The sequence below is a fragment of the Rhinopithecus roxellana genome, chromosome 6, assembly GCF_007565055.1.
Source record: "Rhinopithecus roxellana isolate Shanxi Qingling chromosome 6, ASM756505v1, whole genome shotgun sequence".
In the NCBI taxonomy this organism is placed as follows: Eukaryota; Metazoa; Chordata; class Mammalia; order Primates; family Cercopithecidae; genus Rhinopithecus; species Rhinopithecus roxellana.
Genome location: NC_044554.1, coordinates 13,047,061 through 13,072,690, shown reverse-complemented (window position 1 = coordinate 13,072,690; position 25,630 = coordinate 13,047,061). Strand labels below are relative to the sequence as shown.

General features: G+C 44.8%; 1 protein-coding gene across 1 annotated transcript in view; it reads left to right on the top strand.

Annotated features, from left to right (window-relative positions):
• Nucleotides 1-7,212: 7,212 nt before the first annotated feature.
• The window catches only part of CDHR3 (cadherin related family member 3), a 68,044-nt gene continuing 49,626 nt past the window's right edge, over nucleotides 7,213-25,630 (top strand). Inside the window, 3 exon segments of the mRNA XM_010380651.2 lie at nucleotides 7,213-7,258; nucleotides 16,899-17,101; nucleotides 22,667-22,832. Of these exon segments, the coding sequence (XP_010378953.2) occupies nucleotides 7,213-7,258; nucleotides 16,899-17,101; nucleotides 22,667-22,832 (415 nt within the window).

Here is a 25,630-nt window from a genome sequence, read left to right as displayed (position 1 = left end):
CTCTGACAGCTTCACTCTTGACCTGAATTTGATTCTTTCCCTCCACTCTCCCATGCCCCACAGCTCAGGCATGCTGTGGGGAGTTCAGTGGAGGCATGCCTGGATTACTTGGTTGTAATCCTGGGCTTACTGGTTTGTCTCTGGACTGGGGCTGAGTTCCTTGATGGGAGAACCATGTCATAGCAGACCTTCCACCCTGATGGAAGCACAGCACTGCCATGTGGTGGGCTTCAAGCAGAGCCACAGCTGGCTGACTGGATGGATGGAAGGAGGGGTGCTTCTACAGCATTTGTTGCTTGTGGCCAGGCATTTTCATCTGTTTTGTTCTCTGCTATAACCTTAGCATGCACAACAGGGCTTGACACACTGTAGGTAGTCAATATTTGTTGAGTGAATAATAAATGTCACCTAAAGGGAGAAGCGGAAGAAGGAATCAGCTGGCATGAAGATGTTTGAACAAAGTGGCAGAGAGTGTAGGTAGGAGAAGACCCATAGCTTGGGATAGGGGCTCCAGGAAGCCAATGAAGGATGCTGGAGAAGGATCTGGCTTCAAAGCAGTTAGACATTTGCCCACAAGAATGACCTAGTAGAGTCTCCATATGACCTGGTAATTACACTTCTAGGTATTTCCCCAAGAGAAATAAAAACCTATGTCATGCAAAAACTTGTACACAAATGTTCGTAGCAGCATTACTTGTAATAGCCAAAATGTTGAAATAACCCACATGTCTATCAACTAATTAATAAGAAAATTAAATTGTGGTATATCCATACAATGGAATAATATTGGGTTGGTGCAAAAGTAACTAAAAGTAATGGCAAAAACTGCAATTACTTTTGCACCAACCCAGTATTATTCAGCAATAAAAAGGAATGAAGTATTGAGCCATACTAAAAATACATGAACCCAAAGAACATTACGCAAGTAAAAGAAGCCAGTTACAAAAGGCCACATATTGCTGGGTGCGGTGGCTCATGCCTGTAATCCCAGCAGTTTGGGAGGCCAAGGCGGGCAGATCACCTGAGGTCAGGAGTTCGAGACCAGCCTGGCCAACATGGCGAAACCCCGTCTCTACTAAAAATACAAAAATTAGCCAGGCATGGTGGCGTGCACCTGTAATCCCAGCTACTCAGAAGGCTGACAGGGGAGAATCACTTGAACCTGGGAGGCAGGGGTTTCTGTGAGCTGAGATCGCACCACTGCACTCTAGCCTGGGTGATAGAGTGAGACTCCATCTCAAAAATTAAAAAAAAATTTTTTAAAGGCCACATATTGTATGATTTTATTTATATGAAATGCCCAGAATAAGGAAATCTATAGAGATAGAAGGTAGATTAGTGGTTGCTAGGGTTGGGGGCGAGAGTTAGAGGAAAATTGAGAGTAACTGCTAAGGATTGAAGAGGTTTTTCTTTGGGGGGGATGAAAATGTTATAAAATTGATTATGGTGATGGTTGCACAACTCTATGAATATACTAAAAATCACTGAATTGTACACTTTAACTGGGTGCATTGTATGGAATGTGAATTATATCACAAACTATTTGGAAAAAAAATAAAAGAATTATCTGGGGACGTGAGCCCAGAGGGCAGGCAGCCCAGCCCACACTCACAGAATGTGCCCTGGAGTCAGGTGGGGCTGAGCCCCAAGGACGTCTTCTTAGTCACTCTTCTACCCGTGAAGCCAGGAAAAGGACCCTAGCAGTGGGTCCTGAGAGCCTTGGCTTCAGAGGAGCCCCTCCCATAGTCCTCAAGGCCAGTCGGGGAATGCAGCTCCAGGGTTCTAGACGTGAGAAGGGCTTTGGGAGTTCTTTATTTCTATCCCTGCAAGAGCTGGGGGGCTCTCACTGGGTCGATGTTTGGGGTGGGTGTGAGAGGAGAGCATGGCGCAAGGCAAGGAAGTAGAAAGCCAGTTCAGTGATTCCATGTTTTTTGAGCACTCGCTCTGCATCTGGCACAGTGTTAAATGCGAAGCAATTGGAGTGCAAAGAAGCATAAGAGCCGCTCTGTCCTGGAAAACTTGCCAAGGCTGCCTGGAGACAGATGTATAAAAGATCCATGCGATGTGGTGCTAAAGCAGTGTGTGTGCTAGGGCAGTGGCCCACAAAGAAGACACGGGGAGGGATGTGTTTCCATTCTTGCAAGCAGCTTTGTGCCATCTGCATGGCACCATTGCTGCGAGCATGGGTCTTCCCTGAGTGCTTTTCCTGAGGGAGGCCTGAGATGGGGGAGGTGCTCGAATGGTGGAACCTGGGTGTTCTGTTCTAGGTTTTGGGTTCCTGGAAGCCCATAGTTTCAGTCCTGAAAGAACGGACCATGAACAGACCTGCCCCGCAGATACAAAGGAGAGGAGGCTTGTAGGCCAGCCCACCAACGCCCGTGGAGCTGCTAACAGAGCCCAGCCATTGCACAGTACTTCTGTGTCTCATCTTAAGGCTGTAATATTTAAAGTACAGACAAGTACAGTTAGTTAATGATGGGGACACATTCTGAGAAATGCAGTACTAGGCAATTTCATCATTGTGCGAACATCATAGAGCGCACTTACACAAACCTCGATGGTATAGCCTATTACACACCTGGGCTCTATGGTAAAGTCTATTGCTCCTAGGCTACAAACCTGTACAGCATGTTACTGTGCTGAATACTGTAGGCAATTGTAACTCGATGGCATGTATTTGTGTATGTAAACATAGAAAAGGTACAGTAAAAATACTGCATAAGGCCAGGTGCGATTGCTCACACCTGTAATCCCAGCACTTTGGGAGGCCGAGGTGGGTGGATCACGAGGTTAGGAGTTTGAGACCAGCCTGGCCAACATAGTGAAATCCTCTCTCTACCGAAAATACAGAAAACTAGCTGGGCGTGGTGGCGGGTGCCTGTAATTCCAGCTACTTGGGAGGCTGAGGCAGGAGAATCCCTTGAATCCAGGAGGCAGAGGGCAGAGGTTGCAGTGAGCCGAGATCACACCATTGCACTCCAGCCCAGGTGACAGTGCGAGACTCTGTCAAAAACTAAAAACTAAATATAAATACTGGATAAATGATTTTTTTAAATGGTACACCTCTATAGGACACTTACCATGAATGGAGTTTGCAGGACTGGAAGTTGCTGTAGGTGAGTGAGTGAGTGGTGAGTGAATGTGCTGGCCTAGGACATTACTGTACACTACTGTAGAGTTTGTAAACTTAGTCCACTCCATTTATTTTTCAAATTTTCTTTCTTCAATAATAAATTAACCTTATCTTACTGTAACATTTTTACAAACTTTTATATTTTTAAAACTTTTGGCTCTGTTATAATAACAGCTTAAAAGACATCGCACAACTGTACAAAAATATTTTCTTTCTTTATAGCCTTAATCTATATTTTTCTATTTTTTTAAACTCATAAAACTTTTTTGTTAAAAATGAAGACACAAACACACATTAGTCTAGACCTGCACAGGGTCAGGATCATCAATGTCATTGTCTTCCACCTCCACGATCTTGTCCCACTGGAAGGTCTTCAGGAGCGATAACACACATGGAGCTGTCCTCTTCTATGAAAACAATGCCTTCTTCTGGATACCTCCTAAGGACCTGCCAGAGGCTGTTCTACAATTAGCACAATTAGCTTTTTTTTTTTTGAGATGGAGTCTCACTCTGTCACCCAGGGTGGAATGCAATGGTGTGATCTTGGCTCACTGCAACCTCCGCCTCCCGAGTTCAAGAGATTCTCCTGCCTCAGCCTCCCAAGTAGCTGGGACTACAGGTGCCCACCACCACGCCCAGCTAACTTTTGTGTTTTTAGTAGAAACGGGGTTTTGCCACATTGGCCAGGCTGGTCTTGAACTCCTGACCTTGTGATCCACTTGCCTCAGCCTCCCAAAGTGCTGGGATGACAGGCGTGAGCCATGGTGCCTAGCCAGCTTTATTTTTTTTTAATAAGTAGGAGTATACTCTAAAATGCCACGTATACATTTATTATCATCATAAGTGTTATGTACTGTACATACTGTATGCACTAGACTTTTGCATGACTAGCAGTGCAGTAGGTTTATTTCCACCAGCATCTCTCCAAACACATGAGCAACGTGTTGCACTATGATGTTACAACAGCCACAACATCACTAGTCGACAGTAATGTTTCAGCTCCATTATCATCTATGGGACCACCATTGTGTACAAAGTCCATGTTTGATGGAAATGTCGTTATGCGGTGCATGACTATATGTTATAGATTATGTGAGGGTAATTGGGTTCCAAGTTCCAGGTCAAAAAATGTTTGGACCTCAACTCCTTTGCTAGCAAATTAGACCCTTACAGTAGCTAGTTCCCAGGGAAGTCCCCTGAAATACTCTAAGGACCTGAATCACTGCTGAGCCAGACAGCATGTAGGAAAAGGCTCCTGGGTCTCATGTGAAGCTGGAGGGGTGCCTGCCCTGCCTAAGAGACCCATTCATCCCATCCAGCTGAGACCTTCGTGGACCCAGGACAACTCAGCATGCTGGCAGTCAGGGACAGGAGAGCCAGAGACCGCAAGGTCCCATTCAGCCTCTGTGCGATTCAGGCCCAGTTGGGTCTCTGGTGCTAGGACTAGGTGATTTCAGAGGGAGATGGGAATTGACACATGGGCAGCAGCCCATGGCAATGGCAGAAACAACCTCGGGGCTGGAAACAGAAGCTGTAATTACAGGAGAAAACACCCACAACCAATTCCAAAAGATGACCCTTTTGCTCCCTAGAACCAGGGAAGGCAAGTAAGGGGAGGCATGCTATCCTGGTAAAAACAGGGCAGCATGAAAAATGCTGTGCAGTCAGGCTGAAAATTAAACAGATGTGAGTTTCTTTAATGCAAAAGTTTAATTATTCTGACGTTTTCCATAACTTAATCTGAGCCATTGCTTCAGCTTTAATTATGCATAATGAAATGGATTATTTACAGTAACTCACATGTCAGGAAAAACTGAGAGGTGAGAATTAGTAGCTTGGCAACTGTTGTTTATTTCTCTTTTTATTTGGCCAATGTATATTGAGTATCTACTATGTTTTGGCCCTTGCTAGGGTCCTATTAGGAAAATATAGTGTGGCACATTCCTGTAATATCAACACTTGGGGAGGCCGAGGTGGGAGAATCGCTTGAGCCCGGAAGTTTGAGACCAGTTTGGGCAACATAGGGAGACCTCCTCTCTACAAAAATAATTTAAAAATTAGCCTGGTGTGGTGGTGCATGCCTGTGGTCCCAGCTACTCCAGAGGCTGAGGTGGGAGGATTGGTTGAGCCCAGGAGATTGAGGCTGTAATGAGCTATGATCACACTAGTTACACTTCAGCCTGGGAGACAGAGTAAGAGTGAGATTCTGTCTCCAAAAAAAAAAAAAAAAAAAAAAAAAAACCACACACACACACACACACACACACACACAAAGTATTTTTAAAATACATAGTATGGGCCAGTTTCTTTCACTTCTTTCTCTTGTGTATTGCTTGAGATGATACTGTGTAGCAGGTATTATTTTCCCTGATTTACATAAGTGAGTGGAACTGAGATTCTGAAAGGTTAGGTAAATTGCCTAAGGTCACACAGCAAAACTCCATTTTGTTTTGTTTTTTGTTACCATCTATGTGCTTCAAACAGAGAACTATAGACTAACTTTCCTAATCTTACTACCTTTCCTTCATGCTTTATACAGGAAAAGTCAACTTTTCTTAAGGGAAACGTTGTTATTTTGAGCAGGAAAGTAAATGACAAAAATTGTACTTTGGTGAAATGAACCTAAGTTTCTGTAGGATGTGCTGTGGGCCAGAGCCCAGGCCAGAGGCAAGGACCTTAAGCCAGGGCAGTAGCAGCAAGCCTGGGAAGGGGTCTGGCAGGAGGCACCTGGAGGCTGGAAAGGGCTTGTCAATTGTTTGGATGTGGTGGAAGGGAAGAGCAGCCTTGCCACCCTAGGTTTGGGATGCAGGGGACACAGGGGACACTGGCAGGCGGCGTGGCCTGGGTCAAATCCGTCACTCTCTGAGCTTTTCTTGCTTGGCACCCTTGCAAATAAACACCTTCCTTTCTATTGCTGCAAAAACCTCGGTGTGGATATCTGGTTTTACTGCAGCGGGTGAGCGGACCCCAGTTTGGTTCCACAACACTGTCTCCCTCTATCCCTCGTTGGTGACTTCCGTGTAGCAGGTGCCAAAAGCTGGTTCATTTGTGGGGCATGTGTGTAGTTTTCAGAGTGCCTCTGGGGTCTCATCCAGACTGGGAGGTTCTGACTCAACTCCCCACCTTCTTCACTGCATTCCTGCCCCCAGCCTTGGGTTGCTGCGCTCTCCTCCCCTAGCTGGCAGAGGAATGGGAGAGATGGTCCAAGCCTAGCTGCCTTCCACTGTGCACACTACTTCTCTCACTGCACCATGTCAAGGCGACAGGCCAGTCCTTGGCCATCCTCTCTCTGCTCTGCTGTTGCTCCTTCTCAGTGGAGACTAGACCCCAGCCTGCATTTGTTCACATGTCACGTCTTGGGCCCTGGCACAGGGCTGTGTGGAACAGCAAGACATCGTGAAGGGCAACACCTGCATCACTCGCCAGTGGGCGGAAGCCTCACAACTTCAGTAATCTTCCTTCACAGGCTTCTTCGAGGCTGGAGGGGCAGTGGTGAGGGGTGGAATCAGAGGGCAGAGTCTTCCACCTCAGGTCAGCCTCGAGGAGGGGTCTGCTCCCAGCTCTCAGATCTTGTCTTTAGAACAAGTGCCAGTTAATTCCTGAGTCTGAGTTCTACTCATTGATTCAGGACAGCAGAATAACTCCCACTTCCCAGCCCTGTTTCTGAGAATGATCACAAGCCTGGCTGCAGGGCGACTGACACCATTGTGGGCCGACTAAGCATGTCCAGCTCTTAACTGTCGTCTCCGTGTCTTGGCTCTCTCTTTTGCCTTCTCTTTTGGAGCTCTCGGTTGAGGCACTTGGTGAGTGTGGACTTTTAAGGTGAACTCTGAGCTGACCAGGACTGGCTGATTGGTCTTTTGGGTACCATGCAGTCACAGAAGCAGGTAATCAAAGAACAAACAGTCCTGTGGTGTTTGGAGTCCCTCCTGGCTACCATCAAAGCCTCTGTTTGATTTCTTACATGGCAACAAAACCAGGAGGAGAAGCTGAGTGGCGTCTGGAATAAACTTTGGGTGTAGACGGGATTCAGGCTGTGGCTAATGTGCTGGAAGCACACACAGTTATGACCATCAAGTATGCAAGAAGCAATCATTCTCCTGGCTCTCCTGGGTGCCATGTCAGGTGGGAACTCAATTTTGCTTTGGAACCTTGCTTGCCTACTCGGTCTTCATAATACCATTGTATGACAATGTCCCCCAAAAAGGAAATTGCCCCTGGGAGGCTTGTTCAACTGAGGGCTTAGCTGCAATAATGAATGAGGTGATGCAGTTCTAGGGAGCCCTGGGGGACCGGGTAGGAGCCCTGGAGAAGAGAGATGCTTGAAGAGCCTAATCTAATCTATGTTGGTGTAGACTTCACTTTCCCTCTTGGGTTAACTGGCCTGCATTTGGTAGTCCTCCTGAGATCTAAGCTTGGGAAAATAGTGTTGGTAGCAGAGCTTTGTGTGTATGTCAAGTGAGTCTTTGTGGAGATTCTGGCCCTTCTCTGGAGCCTCGTAGGGCAACTTGAGGTTGACAAGCGATCCTGTGAGGAAAGTGAGTAACTGAGGAAAGTGAGTAAAAGTTTCTTTGTTCCTCTTGAACAAAGAAAATACCATCTGATAGAAGGGCCAAAGACTCAATCTAGTGATCCTTTTACTCCCTCTTCCTCATTCAAGGGCATCAAGAATCTTAGATGATCTTTTTTATGTCAGCTTGGATTATTGAAATTGAGCTTTTAAAATTAAATGTTATTTCTGAATAGGTAGTATATGCATAATGTATAGAATTTAATTATGTCAAATTTGCAAATTAATTTAGGGATAATTTACATCTTTGATGAATTATGTAGTGAAATACTTAGAGGAGTGTCTGAGTACATAGCAAATGCTTAGTAAGTGTTAGTGAGTATTACTTATGATCTTGAGTCTTCCTAATCCAAGAACAGGGTTCTAGCTACTTGTTTGAGTCTTCATTTGTTTTTCTTAGGAGTATTTTGAGGTTTCCTTCACGGAGATTTGGCACATTCTGATTATGGTTATTTCTAGTTATTTTACTTTTTCTTTTTTTACATTTGTAAATGGAATCTCTTCTTCCCTACATCTTTCATCTGGTTATTGTATGACGTATGGAAATCTATTAACAAATGATCTTACTATTTGGCATGGTTTTTCAGGTGATTCTCATGAATTTTCTACATTTGAAAAAATGAACATTTATATTCTTCTTCTCCTATTTCTATAGCTCCTATTTTTTTTTCTTGTCTAACTGCCAGGCCTGGACATTCTGATCATTATTAAATAATGACAAGAGTGTACATTCCTGTCTTGTTTCCCATTAAGCATGATGTTAACTTTTGGTGTGGGAGAGAAATGTTTTATACGTTAAGGAGGTGGCTTTTATTCTTGTTAATATAAGAATATTATTTATTTCTAAATAAAATATAATAAATAAAACTAAATGTAAGAATATTTGAGTACTTATTTCTAAATAAAAATGGATTTTTAAGTCAAACGCTTTTTCAAGATCTATGAAAATGACCATTTAATTTTCCTCTTCGATATGCTAATAAGATAAATAAATAACTGGGTTTCCTAATATTGAACCCGCTTCTATCTTGGGCTTTTCAACTCAGCAGAGGGCAGGATAACCTGTGAATGTGAAGTGGGCCATAAGCAGTTCAGACTGTCACCTGAAGTAAACATTTCAGATTTCCCCCAGAAATATGGGCTTTTAGGGCCATAATCATTTGAGTGGAGGTGAGTTTTATTGTCACTGGGGAAAGAGTGAGGTTAGGAAGAATCCAATTTCTTACACTGAACACTCTCATTTGGAACTTTATCAGAAGTGTGAAAGGGATAGATCGCAAAGGTTTGCAAGAAATACTTGAGATTTCTTATTTAAAACGCACAATAGAATCCCTTAGGTCAAATCTTATTTTTTGGAAGGGCTACTGTGCACAAACTGTTTCTCTCTCATCTTCTTTTGTGAGTCTGAGAACCTGGTCATTACCCTCACACTCCAACACCTGGGCTACAGAGGCTTCTAGCAGGGCAGCCACATCAGTATCCCTTCAGGGTATTGGAAGCAGGCATTACTATAATAATCTCAAATAAAGTAACATACAGTAAAAAATTAGCCGGGCATGAAGGTGGGTGCCTATAATCCTAGCTACTCAGGAGGCCGAGGCAGGAGAATTGCTTGAACCCAGGAGGTAGAGGTTACAGTGAGCTGAGATTGCACCATTGCACCCCAGCCTGGGCAACAGAGCAAGACTCCATCTCAAATAAATAAATAAATAAATAAATAAATAAATAAATAAAGTAACATAAAGTATCCTCTTTCCTTTCATGGGGTCTAACTCCTATGCTTCCTTCAAGGCCCAACTGAAGCCCCATCTCTCCCATGGAGCCTTCCTGGATTGACCTAGCTCTTGGGGAGTGCTCCTGCTGTTGCACCCTGGAGCTCCTCCTGCCTGCACATGGACTGCATGCCAAGAGTTCAGTCCAGCACCTAATACAGATTCAGTGCTCAGCTAAAAGTGGCATGAGCTATCATACTGTAATTCATCTGTTATATGGCCATTTCTGCCTCTTCAACTAGAATGTCAGCCCTGCAATAACAGATTTCATATATCTTATTGCTCATTGTCCCTCTGTGCCACATATCTAGAGGGTATCCAAAACATATTTGCTGTTTTTATTTTCATACTTTTTGAGTCTGGTATGGTTTTTCCCCACATTTACTGATACACCCCAAATGTAGAGCTTTAGATCTTTTTCCTACTTGATATTGACATTTAAATTAGCTTCTGTCCTTTCCAGCTCCTATGAAGATGAGTTTCCCTTTGTGAAGCTATAGTGCCAATTCCACCAACAGCTTACAAAGGGAGGCTCTACAAGAATACAAACTAGACAAAACTCTCAACTGCCCCAGTGCGAAGAGTTGAGACAAAGCAGTATTTTGGCTCCATCAGTCCCAAAGGATCACGTGTGAGTCCCAGAAGACGAAGGACCTAGAGAAGGACCCTTGGTATTTTTAAATCCACTGCATGCGGAAGCTGTCTATGTTTTGAAGAAGCATCCAAGGAACCAGCTTTTGTATTACCCTCCTGGAAATGAAAAATGCCAGGGTATTTAATGAAAGAAGGGATCCTTGGGAACTAGAAGATTCGCATGGACATGAAAAGGTACCAAACCCATTGAACTGAGTTTGTCCACAAGCTCTGGGCAAGAGGTGATCACAGCTTTCTTCAGCTCATCATCTGTACCTGCTAGCCAGGGTTCTCTGCTAGCCAGTGTTGGGAAATCAAAGGCCTGAGACTTAGTTTCTTATTCTTGGGAATTAAAGTGTAAATGCTTCTCAATGCTCTTATATATGAAAAGGCTGGAAGATGCAATCCATTTCTAGAAAGTCTTTCTATCAGCCAATTAACCCTATATATAGGACCCAAAGAATGTTGCAAGAGGTTTCTACTTTTTCCATCATGTCACTTTCCTGTCCAGAGTCACCTCAGAAGAACAAAAGACAGTCCCTTCTCTCAGCTTTTCCTTGCCCATGGCAACCTCACCCCCAGCCCAAGCAGTCAGTCAGTCACTGGAATCCGTCCACTTTCGCCTCTGTGTAGTTGGAAGAGATTTGAAAGAAACAAGCCTTTCTCAGGCCCATCCCATAGTGATGTTCTAAGATAAACACATCTGTTTCTTGCCGATTATGACCTAGCTGGTACAAAATTAATCGCGGTTTTGGTAAAAAACACAATTCCTTTTACACCAACCTAATATAACGTACAGAATCACTAATTGGATCACCTTTTCTTCTATGTCCTATAAAGGGCTCTTTTCTGTTAATCTTGCTTGGCCTGGATTGTCCCTTGTTCCCCCCCAAAAAGGGGATGGGTGAACATCCCATTCAGGAAGGCGTATATATTGTGGAAATTAAAGAAATAGGAAAAAGTTGCATATGTTGAAACAACATTTGACAATGCTCTATAGTTTACTGAGCATATGCATTTTCTTCTCTTTCTTTCTCTCTTTTTTTTTTTTTCTTGAGACGGAGTCTTGCTCTGTTGCCCAGACTGGAGTGCAGTGGCGCAATCTGGGCTCACTACAATCTCCACCTCCTGGTTCAAGTGATTCTCCTGCCTCAGCCTCCCAAGTAGCTGGGATTACAGGCAGCTGCCACTACACACTGCTAATTTTTGTATTTTTAGTAAGGTGGGGTTTCACCATGTTGGCCAGGCTAGTCTCAAACTCCTGACCTCAGGTGATCCACCCGGTTCAGCCTCCCAAAGTGCTGGGATTACAGGCGTTAGCCACCGTGCCCAGCCGAGCATATGCATTTTCTTATGTGGTATCTGTGCTGTAAGAATAAGTTTCCATAGGCCTGATATTAGCCTGAACTTTTCTGCTGAAGTTCTTGCATCACACTAATCCCTGGTCAAGGCATGAAGCATGCTGATTAATAGTGTTGCTTTGTAACCATGGGTTCTAGGAGTTTCTGAATGGTTTGTAGCAGCTTGTAAGCATTGTTTATTGATAACAGTGAGATTGATTATTTGCACCTGGTGTTGACGAGGACCTTCCGTGGGTTCTGCTGTTGAGGCCAGTTATATAACAAGAATATACCTACAGCAAAACAGAAAGAAAATCCCAGCAAAAACTCCATAATTCCAAGACATTTGTGCATACATTGGCGGTTCGTGATCCAAGAAAACGCATTCTTCCATCCCATAGAGAAAAGACAACAGTAAGAGCCTAGCCTGCACCTGGCCTCTGTGGATCTCTTGCCGAGGCAGCCTTCAGCTGTAGTGCGTATCCTTACTTTCATGTTGTTGCTATGCTCTATCCGTTTTCTGTAATGAAACTGTAGATTTGTAAGCATTGTCATTTGGGTCCCATGAGTCTTCGTTAGCAATGGGACCCTGTTTAGTGGCTACTGTTAATGTAGCGTCACAGCCCAGAGAAGTCAAGGGACCAGCCTAAGGTCACACAGTCAAGTAGTGGCAAAGCTAAGGCTTGAAGCCAGGGGTCTGATTCCAAATCTCTTGTTCTTTTCACAGAACTGATCTTGTTCACTGCCATTTGATTAGGTACTAGAGAGAATGAAGAGGTAACTATTGAGTGATGGTCTCAGTGAGTCCTGCTCTGTGTATTGAAAGCAGAGCTCTATGTTAGAGCAGCTACACCCTAGGAAGATGGCATCATCCCACATTCTTGACCCACATCTCCACTTTCAGTGTCAGAGATCTAGGGTGGCCAACTTCCTCCTCTCTGAGACTGTGGAAGCCTTAATTGTCCCAACATAAGCTCCCAGGGAGGCCCCATTGGTCCATTTCTGGAGAGGCAGTGATTCAAGGGAGACAAATGAGCACATCATGCATCCAGATCTCAGCCACAAGCAAGATGTTTCAGTGGGCCGCGTGGCTGACAATGAATCTTTTGCATGTTCTTTCTTTTCCAAAGTACATGCTTCAAGCAATTCTAGTTCGATTCTTAATTAAGATGCACGTGTAAGTCAAATTCCATTAGAGCCTCCTTCTTGCTCTCTAACACTCAGACCACCAAAGAAAGCCTGGAAGACCAGCAATGGAAGGAAAGTATGCAGTGTTTTAGGGAGAGCTGGCACCTGGCCTCTAGTCTTCCCTCTGCCATTGACCAGATGGGTGCCTTTGGAGACACTGCTTAAGCTTACCTGTATAACTGATGGCTTTAACATTTTGTGAATATTGTATCTTATTAATTACTCTATTTTTAGGGTATGGACCCTAGTCATTTATTATTCTTGTTATTGCTATTACTACTACTGCTACTTCTTTTACAAATAGCAATAGAGCTGGAGAAACTGGGTTTTGAATTAAGGTCAGGAGAACCCAGCTTCGCTATCTTTTTAAAAAAATCAGTATCCCCAGCACTTTGGGAGGCCGAGGCAGGAGGATCACGAGGTCAGATGATCAAGACCATCCCGGCTAACATGGTGAAACCCCGTCTCTACTAAAAATACAAAAAATTAGCCAGGCGTGGTGGCGGGTGCTTGTGGTCCCAGCTGCTCAGGAGGCTGAGGCAGGAGAATGACATGCACCTAGGAGGCGGAGCTTGCCATGAGCTGAGATTGCATCACTGCACTCCAGCCTGGGCGACAGAGCGAGACTTCGTTTAAAAGGAAAAAAAAAAAAAAATCAGCATCACTAGGACGTCTGCCTCAAAGTTTTAAGGATTCATTTGCATGACCCTGGCACACATGGCCTTGTCCTGGGAAGACAGGCCACCCTGAAAAAAAGACCATTTCTAGCAAGAATATCAGCAGAAAGGGCATATCCAAGGACAGTCTGGCTTTTGCCATACATGAGACAGGCAGTTCCCAATAAAAATTGCTTGAGAGTCACTGCTATATCAACTTCTCAAAAATATCTCCCTCACTGCCATTCAAAATACGACCATTCAAGGAGGAAGATGAAAAACTCACTGATTTAAGGAGACATCTCTGATTTAAGGAGACATCATGGAGCTGTCCTTGGATTCAGAAGCCTAGGATTGGAATGCTGGATCTTTCATAGAATTAGTCTCTCAGATCCAGGAATTATCAAAGTTATGATCAATTCAAGAAAATCAGTGGATATACTTCTAGCAGAGCAAACCAGGAACTATCACCAGGCAATATTTGGGGAGTATGGCTTCTCTACAGCCCAGCTCCCTAAAGGAGCTGCACTAAGGTTGGGAGCCACCGTGAACTCCCCACTTGGGGTGAGGCTGTGGAGAGCCCTGAGTGGAGCTTAGCAAGTCCTCCTACCCAAGCTCACACCACGCTCACACTGCAGCTCAATTCTTTGTGTTGTTCCAAAAACAGCCTCTTACAAATCACATCATCCAGATCTAACATCTAGGTTGAAGGTCAATCTTTTACCAGCTCCCACAGCCATGTTGTTGCAGTGTCCCAGGGTCACTGAATAACTACGATGCATCCTATGTGCATGGTCATGTGACAGGCATGGAGTGACCGACTGTCTGTAGTAGGTATGTGTAGTCTGTCAGCTACAAGATCCAGATGCCATGAACCAGGGTCCTCCATGACTGCTTCCTGAGCTTAAAATCTCAGATGTGTGCAATGGGGACAGCAATACCTATGTTGGAGGATTGTGCTGGGATTAAGGGGATCAGGCAGTCAAGGAGCTAGCACGATGCCAGCTGAGCAGGTGCTTGGTAAATGAAGTGGGTACTTATTTTAGTCTATTCATTTGGGCTAGGCACTACCTTACCCTAGGCTATTATTGATAAAAACATAGCAAGTTCTAACTTTGCTTGTTGCCTGGAGCGGCACGAGTCACTGGGGAGGGTTGGAAGGGGCAAGGGAAGAATATGGGTGAGAAGATGGGCATCCCATGAGACAGACTGCCAACCTTCCATTTCCTGTATTGCTGTGCTTGTCTTGCTGAACAGTGAGGGAGCACTCTCATGAACAGCTCAGAGAGCTGCCCTGGTGACTTTCACTCATGAGAAAAGAGAATGGGAGGGAATTATGCCCCAAATACCCAACCCGTCAAAGCAACAGATTATTTTGCTCATTTTGAAAAACTATTTTTGAGAGTTTTGTCTCAAATACTTCAATCATACTCTTTCCTTCCTGGTTTTTATCATAAGAATGCTATAATATTAAAGTCAATTGTAAAAGATTTTAAAAAATCTACTCATATTCGCATCACCCTCAACTTCAGCTGTTTTGATATTTCTGAGTCCTTGCACAGTCCTTGTCCATAAAACTTGATAATTCTGAGAGTGACAATAACTTATGCATTATGCATTTTAGCCTCTAAACTAAATAAGATGACTTTAGATTTATAAAAGCTTGTATCAGTGAATGTGCTTATATTTCAATTTTTTCCTCTTTTCCGTTTACTCCTCTGCACTCACCCCACCACGCACCAACTGAAATAAAACATCCTGGTTTGTTTGTTCCTAGAACATTTATACCTTTCAGCAGAACAGAATCTTCTACTGTCCCTACCCACCCCGTGCCTCCTACTTCTTCAGGGTTTTCTTCTCAGGCTCTGATGGCAGCCAAGATTGGGAAGCTGGCTAGGAAGGGGTACCTGTGTAAATCTTGGCTCTGTTATTTATTATTTGCTGTGTGAATTTCAGCTCAGGTTCCCCATCTGTAAAATGATGACATTAATACCTGTCTGAGAGGAGTGTTTGAGGAGTAAATGAAATACAGGATTTTACATTTTGCACTTATTTGTAACATTGGATAAATGATCATTGTATTCAATTCCTAGGGCTGCTGTAACAAACTACCACAAATTGGGTGCCTTGAAAATAACAGAAATTTATTCTGTCACAGCTCAGGAGACCAAAAGTCTACAATCAAGGTGTTGGCAGGGTTGGTTCCTGCTGGGGGCTCTGAGGGAATATCTGCTCCATGCCTACCTCCTAGCTTCTGCGTTTGCTTTCCATTCCCGGGCTTGTAGCTGCATCACTCCAGTCTCTGCCTCCATTATATCATGGCCTTTTCCCTTCTGTGCATGTCCTGTCTTCTTATGAGGACATTGGCCACTGGATTTAGGACCCACCCTCATCCAGTATGACTGCCTCTCAACCAATTACACCCACAAGAGACTCTATTTCCAAATAAGATCATTCTTGGCTGGGCATGGTGGCTCACACTTGTAATCCCAGCACTTTTGGAAGCTGAGGCGGGTGGATCACTTGAGGCCAGGAGTTCAAGACCAGCCTGGCCAACATGGTGAAACCCCATCTCTCTCAAAAATATACAAATTAGCCAGGCATGGTGGAACACACCTGTAATCACAGCTGCTTGGGAGGCTGAGGCACAAGAATCGCTTGAACCCAGGAGGCAGAGGTTGCAGTGACCCGAGATCTTGCCAGCCTGGGTGGCAGAGTGAGACTGTCTCAAAAAAACAAAAACAAAAACAAATAAGGTCATTCTTCAGTTCTGGGTGGACATGAATCTTTTAGGGACACTGTTCAGCCCACAACAGTAACTGTCATCATGGAAGCATGTGAGAACACAGCTTGTTCCTTTTATCTGCACTGGCAAAGTCTTGCAGTGTCATGCACCTTAGAATGGTACCAAGGCTTTCCTGGAAGAAATGTGCTTTCTCTTAAATTGCAAAATTCCCTGCCTGTAAGGCAGCCCAAGGCAATTCACATGCTGTCCCTGAGCCTCTTGTTTTCTCCTCTGTGGAATGATTGTTAATTTACCAACCAAGAAATACTGCTTGGCCCTCCGCATGATGCCTGCAGAGTCCGATAATAACCAAAAATTGTCCTTGAGATTACTAATGGATGTGGAGAGATTTACCATGATTTTGGTGTTCTCCAGTCATGCACACTCAATTCTCAGATGACCTCTAGATCACTGACACGGAGAAGGAAAACAAACTCTTGTAAGCTACAGGGCCCTGGCAAGAGAGATGACATTTTCAGGCAACGTCTGTCTCCTAAGGTGTCACAGTTCTCTTTCCCTGCTCTTCCCAAAGGCTGGGAGAAAAGAGAAGGGAAGCAGGGAGACAAGAGAAAAGCAGCAGCTTTATTTACTGAGTGACAGAAGCAGATTTCTTGGTTGTTTGGTGGTGGTTGTTTTCTTGGCTCCCAGAAGATCTCACATATCCATTGCCAGCACTTGGCAAGAGCATTTGTTCTTGGGGAGTGACCAGCTCCCATCGTCACCCTGAGCTACGACTTGAAACCACAAACCAAGCTGTTAAGTCCCTGTTCCCAGCAAAAGGCTTTGCATTCATGTCATCTTGCACCCTTTTTACTCCACAGGGGGAGAAGCACTACACCTAATCCTCTTACCTGCTGTAGGCAACGTGGCAGAGAATTCTCCACCTGGGACTTCAGTGCACAAGTTTTCTGTGAAGTTATTAGCATCACTGTCACCTGTGATCCCACGACTTCCCCAGATAATCAACTCAAATCCCCTCACTGAAGCCTTCAGGGTGATTCGGCTGTCAGGCACCTACTTTGAAGTAAGCAACAACTTACCAACATGGGTGTTGTCTGCAAAGAGGTGATCCTGAAAATGAAGGTGGATGGGATTCCAGATAGGTGATTAATTCCTCCATTCTGGTTTAATCTTCCCTCTTGTAAGATCCAGAAGTCCTGTTTGAGATATCCCAGGGCTTTCTGTGCTAAGATGCCTGTGTAGCCTTTGGACCTTCTCCACTCCATACAGTTCACATAAGCATTATACTCAATGTGTTGCAAATAGAAGGCTGCTTCTTCTTGCCTCCACCCCTCACAGGACATCAGGTGTTAGGTGTGCCTACAGTATCTAAATCCTTTGGGTGGAGTAGTTTGGATATTGATCTCCTTAAAAGCCATGCCCTGATGAACTTGTGTCTAGTGATTCTGCTTTCCTATGAGTCTGAGTTTTTCAGAAGATAATCTAAGAGGAGACTTGTTTAATTAAAAAGCCATACACCCTTTAATAAAAATATAAGTCTAACTGTCCAGCCCTACCATGTGAATGTTTCCTCTTGGATAATTCAGAGCCAACCATTGGCATTCAAGAGGCATGCCTCTGCTGCTCTGTTTTCTAGTTTGTCATTTGACTCTTTTCCAAAGCTGTCACTTGCCTAAAGCAGGGACAAGCCTGCTTCTTGCATGCTTTCCACTGGTAACTGCAGATGACTTCTAAGGCGTCTTTAGGGTCCCATGTCTGGATCTGCCTATTTTTTCAGTATTCCCTGCCCCTACCTCCTTCCTCAACTGGCCTGGGAACCTCCTGCTGTTATCATCAGCTCTGCCATTGGTCCAACCTGCCATTCCTCTGGGTCATGAGTCAGGGTTACTTCCCTGAGGTTCCCACCAGGTGCTCTTAAACTCAGCTTATCATTAATCACTAGCGGAGCTTGGAAAAAGCATGCATATTGGGGCCCTGTAGCAGACCTGCGGAACCCATGACTCGAGGCCAGAGCCCAGATTTCTGGTATTCTCATCACCCCGGGGGAGCCCTCGGGGAGGTAAGGAGCACACAGTCAGTCTACATTGCAGCATGCGGTTTACACTCCTGGGTCCCAGATGCTGGTTCTGTGACTGAACTGCCCTGTCCACTGACTCCCTAGACATCCAGCTTGTCTTTAACAGCTGCTGCTGCTCCTCGGTTCCTGTAAGCCTTGTCAATTTCTTACCCTCATACAGCGAGTTGTGTACACTGGGTACTGTTGACAGTGCTTTGCATGTGTTTGCTTTTCTCATTTCAAAACATAAGGATTGTATCTATCTTATTACCTCCTTTTCATAGATGGGGAAAATGAAGCACAGAAAGGTTATGTAATTTACCCTGGGTTGCACAGCTAGTAGGTAGCTGAGATTGGAAGCCAGGCAGTCTGGCTTCAGTGCTCTCATTTTAAAAAGCAGCTTTGTTGTGTATAATTTACACAGCATATAGTCCAGCCATTTAAATTGTACAATTCAGTAGTTTTTAGTATATTCACAGTCATGCAAGCATCACCACAATCTAATTTTAGAATATTTTCATCACCTCTAAACAAAACCCTGTACCCATTAGCAGTCACTCACCTATTCCCTTATCCCCTCAATCCCTGGCAACCACTAATCTACTTTGTCTTTATGGATTTGCCTATTCTGGACATTTCCTATGAATGGAATCATTATAGTATGCGGTCTTTAATGACTGACTTCTTTCACTTAGCATAAACTTCCGGGGTCACCCATATTGTAGCCTGGATCAGTACTTCATTGCTTTTTATGGCTGAATTATATTATATTCCATATTTTGTGTTTTCATTCATCAATTGACAGACATGCGGGTTGTCTCCATGTGGGAGTTCTCTTCCTCAGCATTTACGGTCTACAGCCTTTACTGATGAAAATGACCATGCTCCTTTGAATTTGCATAGAGGCTCCAAGGCACATTCACATACCTGATCTCTTTTTTTTTTTTTTTTTTTTGAGATGGGGTTTCACTATGCTGCCCAGGCTGCACTTGCATTCCTGGACTCGAGTGATCCTCTCACCTCAGCCTTCCCAGTAGCTGAGACTACAGGCACTGCACCACCACACGCGATTTGATCTCCTGATTGTTACAACTAACATTAATATCATCACTATTTAGAAATGTTTTATTCCTATTTTAGATATAACAGAGATGCAGCAAGTTTAAATGATTTATCTGAGATCATATAGCTGTAAAAGGTGAAATAAGAACTTCATTCAGTCTCCTGATTTCTAGTCCCAGGCTTTCTGTCATATTGCCATGCACATCTACCGCTGTTTGGGTGAGCTCTCAACTCTGTCTTCATGGGACCTGCTCTTCCCACATTCCATGGGATTCAAGCAGGGTTGTCAATCAAGGAAGAATTCCATCCTGTTCCTAACCTCTAGAAAGGGCAGAATGCTTAGTACCGCAACTCAGCTACGCTCAAGTGTTTGGTGTACTGTCCTAGTCATATGCACTCCTTGCACCACACCCCACAGCTGCGTACAACCCTGTGTTGGTACTAAGATGGCCACAGTTTCACAACTCATGAAACTGTTCTTAAGAACTGATTGCTTCTCCCCAGAAACTACCCAACATCGTCTACCATCTCTCCAAGAAGATCCTGCTCTCCAACCGAAATCACTCACAAGAGTTACTCCTGCAGCCTTCCAGACATGAAAATCTCTGTGGCAGAACCTGGCCCCTCCTTTGATAGCCTTGGCATTCTGGAGGATGGCGAGTCTAGGTCACCATTTCTTGTGACTCATTTGTACTTTCTGAGGGTAAACTCCAAATTATGCAAGAGGCCAAGCCTCTTTGGGACACAGCTATTGAGACTTCTGGTGGTGTAGAGTGGTGAGGAGGAGTAATGATAATAATGAGGAGGAGGATGCTAACATTTCATTAACGAGGCATTTACCATATGCCAGCAATTTCCCTAAATATTTTGTGAAGGCATTCATTTAATCCTCATAAGAATGCTGTGAAGTGATGTACTGTTATTTGCACACTGAAGACGGGAAAACTGAGGCACAGAGTGGTTGAGCAACTTGCCCAAGTTCACACAGCTAGGAGATGGCAGGCTTGAGATTTGCAATCAGGCAGGCTGTTCCAAGAATCCTTGTTCATAGCCCTCATACTGCACTGGTTTGCTATTGGCCAGCAGGAGGGATGTTGGATCCTCATTCAGCCACTTGTAGCTAATCATGGGTCAAGGGTATTCTCCTGGAGCAGCACCAGAAGCATAGCTTAAGAGGCCAGGGAGGAGTGACTGCCAGCCGGCTGTGGAAAGAGGGGCTCTCTGAGATCCTCTGGAGGCCAGCACCTGCCCCTCTCATTTGTCCATCTCTGAGCCTGACTCCTCTCTTTTCCCATCTACCGTCGTGAGCACTGTGGCCTACAAATGTGCTCGGCCTTATCCAGAACAACCTCAAATTTAACATGCCTAAAGCAACACTTACTGTCTTTCACTAAAACTCTGTAGCAAGATTGCCCACAACCAAATTGAGGCTCCACCACTCCCAGCTATGATCTTAGGAGAGCTCCTTCGCCTCCCTCTCCTAGTTAATCTCCTTAAATGTGAAATGGTGGAAGTTTTATCAACCTATGGTCATTGTGATAATTAAATGAAATGCTCCACAAAATGACTTGGCAAGTGTGGCACAAAAATGCTCAATAAATGCCGGTAACAACAACAACAAGAACAGTTTTTCCATTTGTGTTGAGAGCAACCCCATTCTTCTGGTTCCAAGATACAACTTTTTTGGACCATTTTTTCACTGTTCTATTTCCTTCCTCTGGGGTGTGAGAGCTACTCCCCAAGGAGAAGAGGCTGGCAACAGGTAATACTGAGGTCAAGGATCTATCCAAGCTTGGCGTGCAGGAGGGGGCTCCAGGCTTAGCAGGGAGCCAGGGTGTAAATCATGACAGCAGATCATCTCAACAGAAGCCCACCTGCTTTAGTGGACATATATTCCTTGAACAGTTTTTGACTACTTAATGATTAGAAAAGACACCATTTGCAGAGTGTTTGCTCAGTGCCAGACAGTCTTCTAAGTACTTCCCATAGATTAGCTCATTGAATCCTCATAACCCAAAAAGTAGGTGTTATTATCCCCATTTTACCGATGGGAACACTGAGACATAGGAAGGTCAAGCAATGGGAAGACTGGGCTTTGAAGCCAGTCAGTTTGGCTCCAGCGTCTATGTGTTTGACCCCTGTGCTGCCCCTTACTACCATGTGCCCACCATAGAGACCAGTTCATCTCCACTTACGTGCCTCCTAGGCTGCTTCTGTTCACTGGTAGACACAAGAATATGTCTTCCCCCCACCCCCAACAGTCCTCCATACCCTCTTCCTTCACCACAAGTACTCATTCACATCTGTGGCCCTGTTCTTCTCTTAACCAACCTAGAACTTGCAGCGTCCAACACAATACCTACCAACTCCTCCACGAAGCCTTCCCCAGCTAAACACAGTTCACAGTGAACTTTTCTCTCCTTCAGTTTCCATAGTACCTTAACCTAGCTTTTTAATACCTTGTATCATTCTTCAGCTGTTTAACTAGGGCAATGTTTAGTTCCCTAGTTACAATCACATGGAAACAAACTCAGGGAAAGGGAAGGTGATTTTCCCAAGGCCACCCAGAAGTTCAGTGGTGGAAATGGAATTAGAGCCAAGTTCTGTCTTCACTGCAAGATGCTGAGTGTCTCATCACCTGGCCCCAATCATATTAATAACTAAAATTTTCTATTGGCTTAATTAAGGACATACATGGAATTTAGTCCTCAGTGTCCCGAAGGGCTCCAGGCTTTCTGGGAGTTCAAGGCTCTAAGTTGCTGGGAGTCTGTGCCTATAGATACGAAGAGTCACAGGCTGGTCTCCTGTTGGTTTGAGCAGGACCCTCCCAACACAGACTGCCAGAGTTCCTGCTGGCAATAGCTCTAGATTCTGGTGATGTCTCTCTGGCCCTGGTTCCTCACATCCCTCCCACATCTCCAAAATACTGATAGTGCAGACAACAAGAGCTCCTGACAATGGAAGAATGTATGGAAAGGCACAAAGAAAGTGAACAGTCTGTTGATTAAGTAAATATCATTACTTACGTAGATGTATCTTTCATCTCTTGTTTATTTTTGGATGTGGCTCTGGGAAAATTAGAATGAAGTGATGAGTCAAGATATCACTTAACGGCAATCCCAGGAAAGCTCAGTATTCTTTCTTAACAATGAGGAAATCCAACTATATTCAGGGTAGTTAAAGATTTTTCTAGGAGCCTACCCCCAAGTAGTGGAGGGCTTTCTGTTTTTTAATTATCAGGCTTTCCATCTCCAGTCAATTGCATCAGAATGTCTCCTATTTTTCTTTCCTAGGAAACGCAGCATCACATGCAGGAGTCCCTTTAGTGAAGTATCATAGAGCTTATGTTGGAAGGACGAAGGCAAAACAACTGGTTCCTCTGACAGTGAAAGAATGCTGGTTTCCGGGATGCCAGATGCTTCCTTCCTAGGAATATTCCTTTGCAAAGTGCATGCATGCAAAACAGATCTTCTTTCACAAGGTTACTAAGAATTTTGCATTTTGTTTCAGGTTGTCACCACTGGGAAGGAACAACTAGATTTTGAAACAGGACCAAACATATTTGATTTGCAGATTTATGTGAAGGATGAGGTTGGTGTCACAGACCTGCAAGTCCTCACCTTCCAGGTAACAGATGTGAACGAGCCACCTCAGTTTCAAGGCGACTTGGCGGAAGGTAGGATACACCAGGATGTGCACTGCAGCCCAGACGGTGGCATCAGGGAGGGCCCTGAGGGACAGAGAGAAACAAAAAGTATATAAACAAACAGCTGTTTCCCTGGAAAAGGCAGCTGCTTAATGAGCAGGGAATAAATGAAATGTCCTCCAGCTCAACACTCCCAATCATAATGCAAAGCCCTTCACAGGCAGGGTTTCTCCTGGTCCCCTCCCAGTCCCGGGTAGGAAACTGAAGCTCAGAGAGAGACCTCGAGTGGATCATTGTGGAGGAACCTGGCTGAGCCGCCCCTAGGTTCATCCCTGTGTACCCCAGTCACTGACTGGCTTGTTCATTCTCCCCATGGACTCTCACTCCTTGAGGGCAGTGTGTGTCTGCTACAATAGGGACAATGTAAGGGACCAAAGCACACAGTAACTAACGTCTTACAGGATCTCCCCCAAGCTCATGGCTTTGAGCACCATCTCTATTCTGACAACTTTCAAGTCTGTCATTTCAGTCCAGGTTCTGCCCTGAACTGTGGCAGTCATAACACAAATATCCACCTTTCTCACCCAGCATCTCCATGGATGTTTAACAGACAGCACAAACTTAATGTGCTTCTGAACCAAACTCCTGGCTTCCTCTCCACCCTCCACCCTGCACCCCCCACCCAAATCTGCTTCTCCTGTATCTTTCCCATTTTGGTTAGCAGTAACTCCATCCTTCCTGTTGCTTGGACCAAGCCTTGAGTCATCCTTGACTCCTCTCTCTTTCACACTTGACATGAAATCCATTAGGAAATCTTGCCAGCTTCTAAATATACCCAGAACCTGACCCCGCCCTAGTGTCTGCATCACTACCACCATGGTCCAAGCCACTCATCCCTTCTCACCTGGATTGTTGCAATGGCTGGCAGCTGGCCTCCCAGCCCCCCTGCAGTCTGTTTTCCATACAGCAGCCAGGGGATCCCATTAAAACATCAGTTAAATCAAGGCACTCTGCTTAAAACCCTACAAGAAATTCCCGTCTCACTCAAAGGGTGTCTTCTTAAGAACCCATTAAATCTGGCAAGCTGCCTACGTTCCTTACCCTCCCACACCTCCTCCTTTCCCCTTCTCCCCCTCAGTCCCTGTGACCCAGTCTCTGGCTCCCTTACTGACCTGCAAATGCCTCAGACATGACCCTACCTCAGCATTTTGCTTTTGCTGATTCCTCTGCCTCCCCTCCTATCTCCTGGCCCTTCCTCATTTCTTTAAGGCCAGGTGCAGTGGCTCATACCTGTAATCACAGCACTTTGGGAGGCCAAGGTGGGAGTATTGCTTAAGGTCAGGAGTTCAAGACCAGCCTGGGCAACAGGGTGAAACCCTAACGCTACAAAAAATACCAGTATTAACCAGGTGTGGTGGCAGGTACCTGTAGTTCCAGCTTCTTAGGAGGCTGAGGTGGGAGGATCACTTGAACCCGGGAGGTCGAGGCTGCAGTGAGCTGTGTTTGTGCCACTGCACTCCAACCTGAGTGGCAAGGCAAGACCCTACCTCAAAAAAAAAAAAAAAAAAAAAAAAAAAAATCTTGACAAGTGTCATGCCCTTCCCCGCCACAGTGAACCTTCCATAGCCACTTTATTAAAATTGTAACACTTCCTTCCCCGATATTTCTCATAATGTTTCTCACTAATATACACAGATTTTACTCAATTATTTTGCTATCCATATCTTCCCACGGAAACGGAAGTTGCATGAGAGTAAGGTTCTGTTTTGTGAGCTGCTGTATTCCTAGTGTGTAGATCAGTGTTTGGACATAGCCCTCAGTAGATTTTTTTTTTTTTTTTTTAATGAAGCATGAGACTGACAAAAAGGGAGTGAAAGCTCAAGCTTAGATGTAAGGCATCTAGATTTGAATTTTGATTCTATCATGTCCTAGCTAGGACGACTTCATAGCTTCCCCGAGTCTCAGTGTTCTCATTTGAAAAGCACTAATTACACTAAAAGAATAAATACAATAGCTGCTTTATATTAACAGAACTGTTATGAAGATGAAAATAGAAAATGTATGTTAAGTCCTCAGCATGGTGCCCCCAAAAGAGTGAGTTACTTTTCTTTATTTTTTCTTTCTTTCTTTATTTTTTTGAGATGGAGTCTCGCTCTGTGGCCCAGGCTGGAGTGCAGTGGTGCAATCTCAGCTCACTGCAAGCTCCGCCTCCCGGGTTCACACCATTCTCCTGCCTCAGCCTCCCGAATAGCTGGGACTGCAGGCGCCCGCCACCACGCCCGGCTAATTTTTTGTATTTTTAGTAGAGATGGGGTTTCACCGTATTAGCCAGGATGGTCTCGATCTCCTGACCTCGTGATCCGCCCGCCTCGGCCTCCCAAAGTGCTGGGATTACAGGCGTGAGCCACCGCGCCCGGCCAAGTTACTCTTCATATTGTCCGTCATCACTCAGAAAAAAGAAAATGCCCCAATGAGAGCTCTGTGGCCCCTCGGTCAGTGCTGGTACCGCCTGCTCCTCCCTCCTCCCGCATCACTGTGAAAAACTCTGAAACAGATGAAATCAATTTTTGGTTCCTCCCTTGAGCCTCTGTAGCCCTCCCCTACTTACTCTGTCTATCTCTGTTCTGCTGTAAGGTCCCTCATTTCAGCGGCTCGTTTCTGCCGAGTTGCCAAGTGTCCTTAAAAGGGTAACTTAGCACAGTTGAGGAGGGATTTGCACATTAAAGTGGATTCAGCACATGGGGAGCCTCACACCAGAGGTTCCTACCTGGGTTCACTTCCCAACTCTCTGCCTCTTCACCTCCTCCTTCCCCCAACTCAAACAGCAT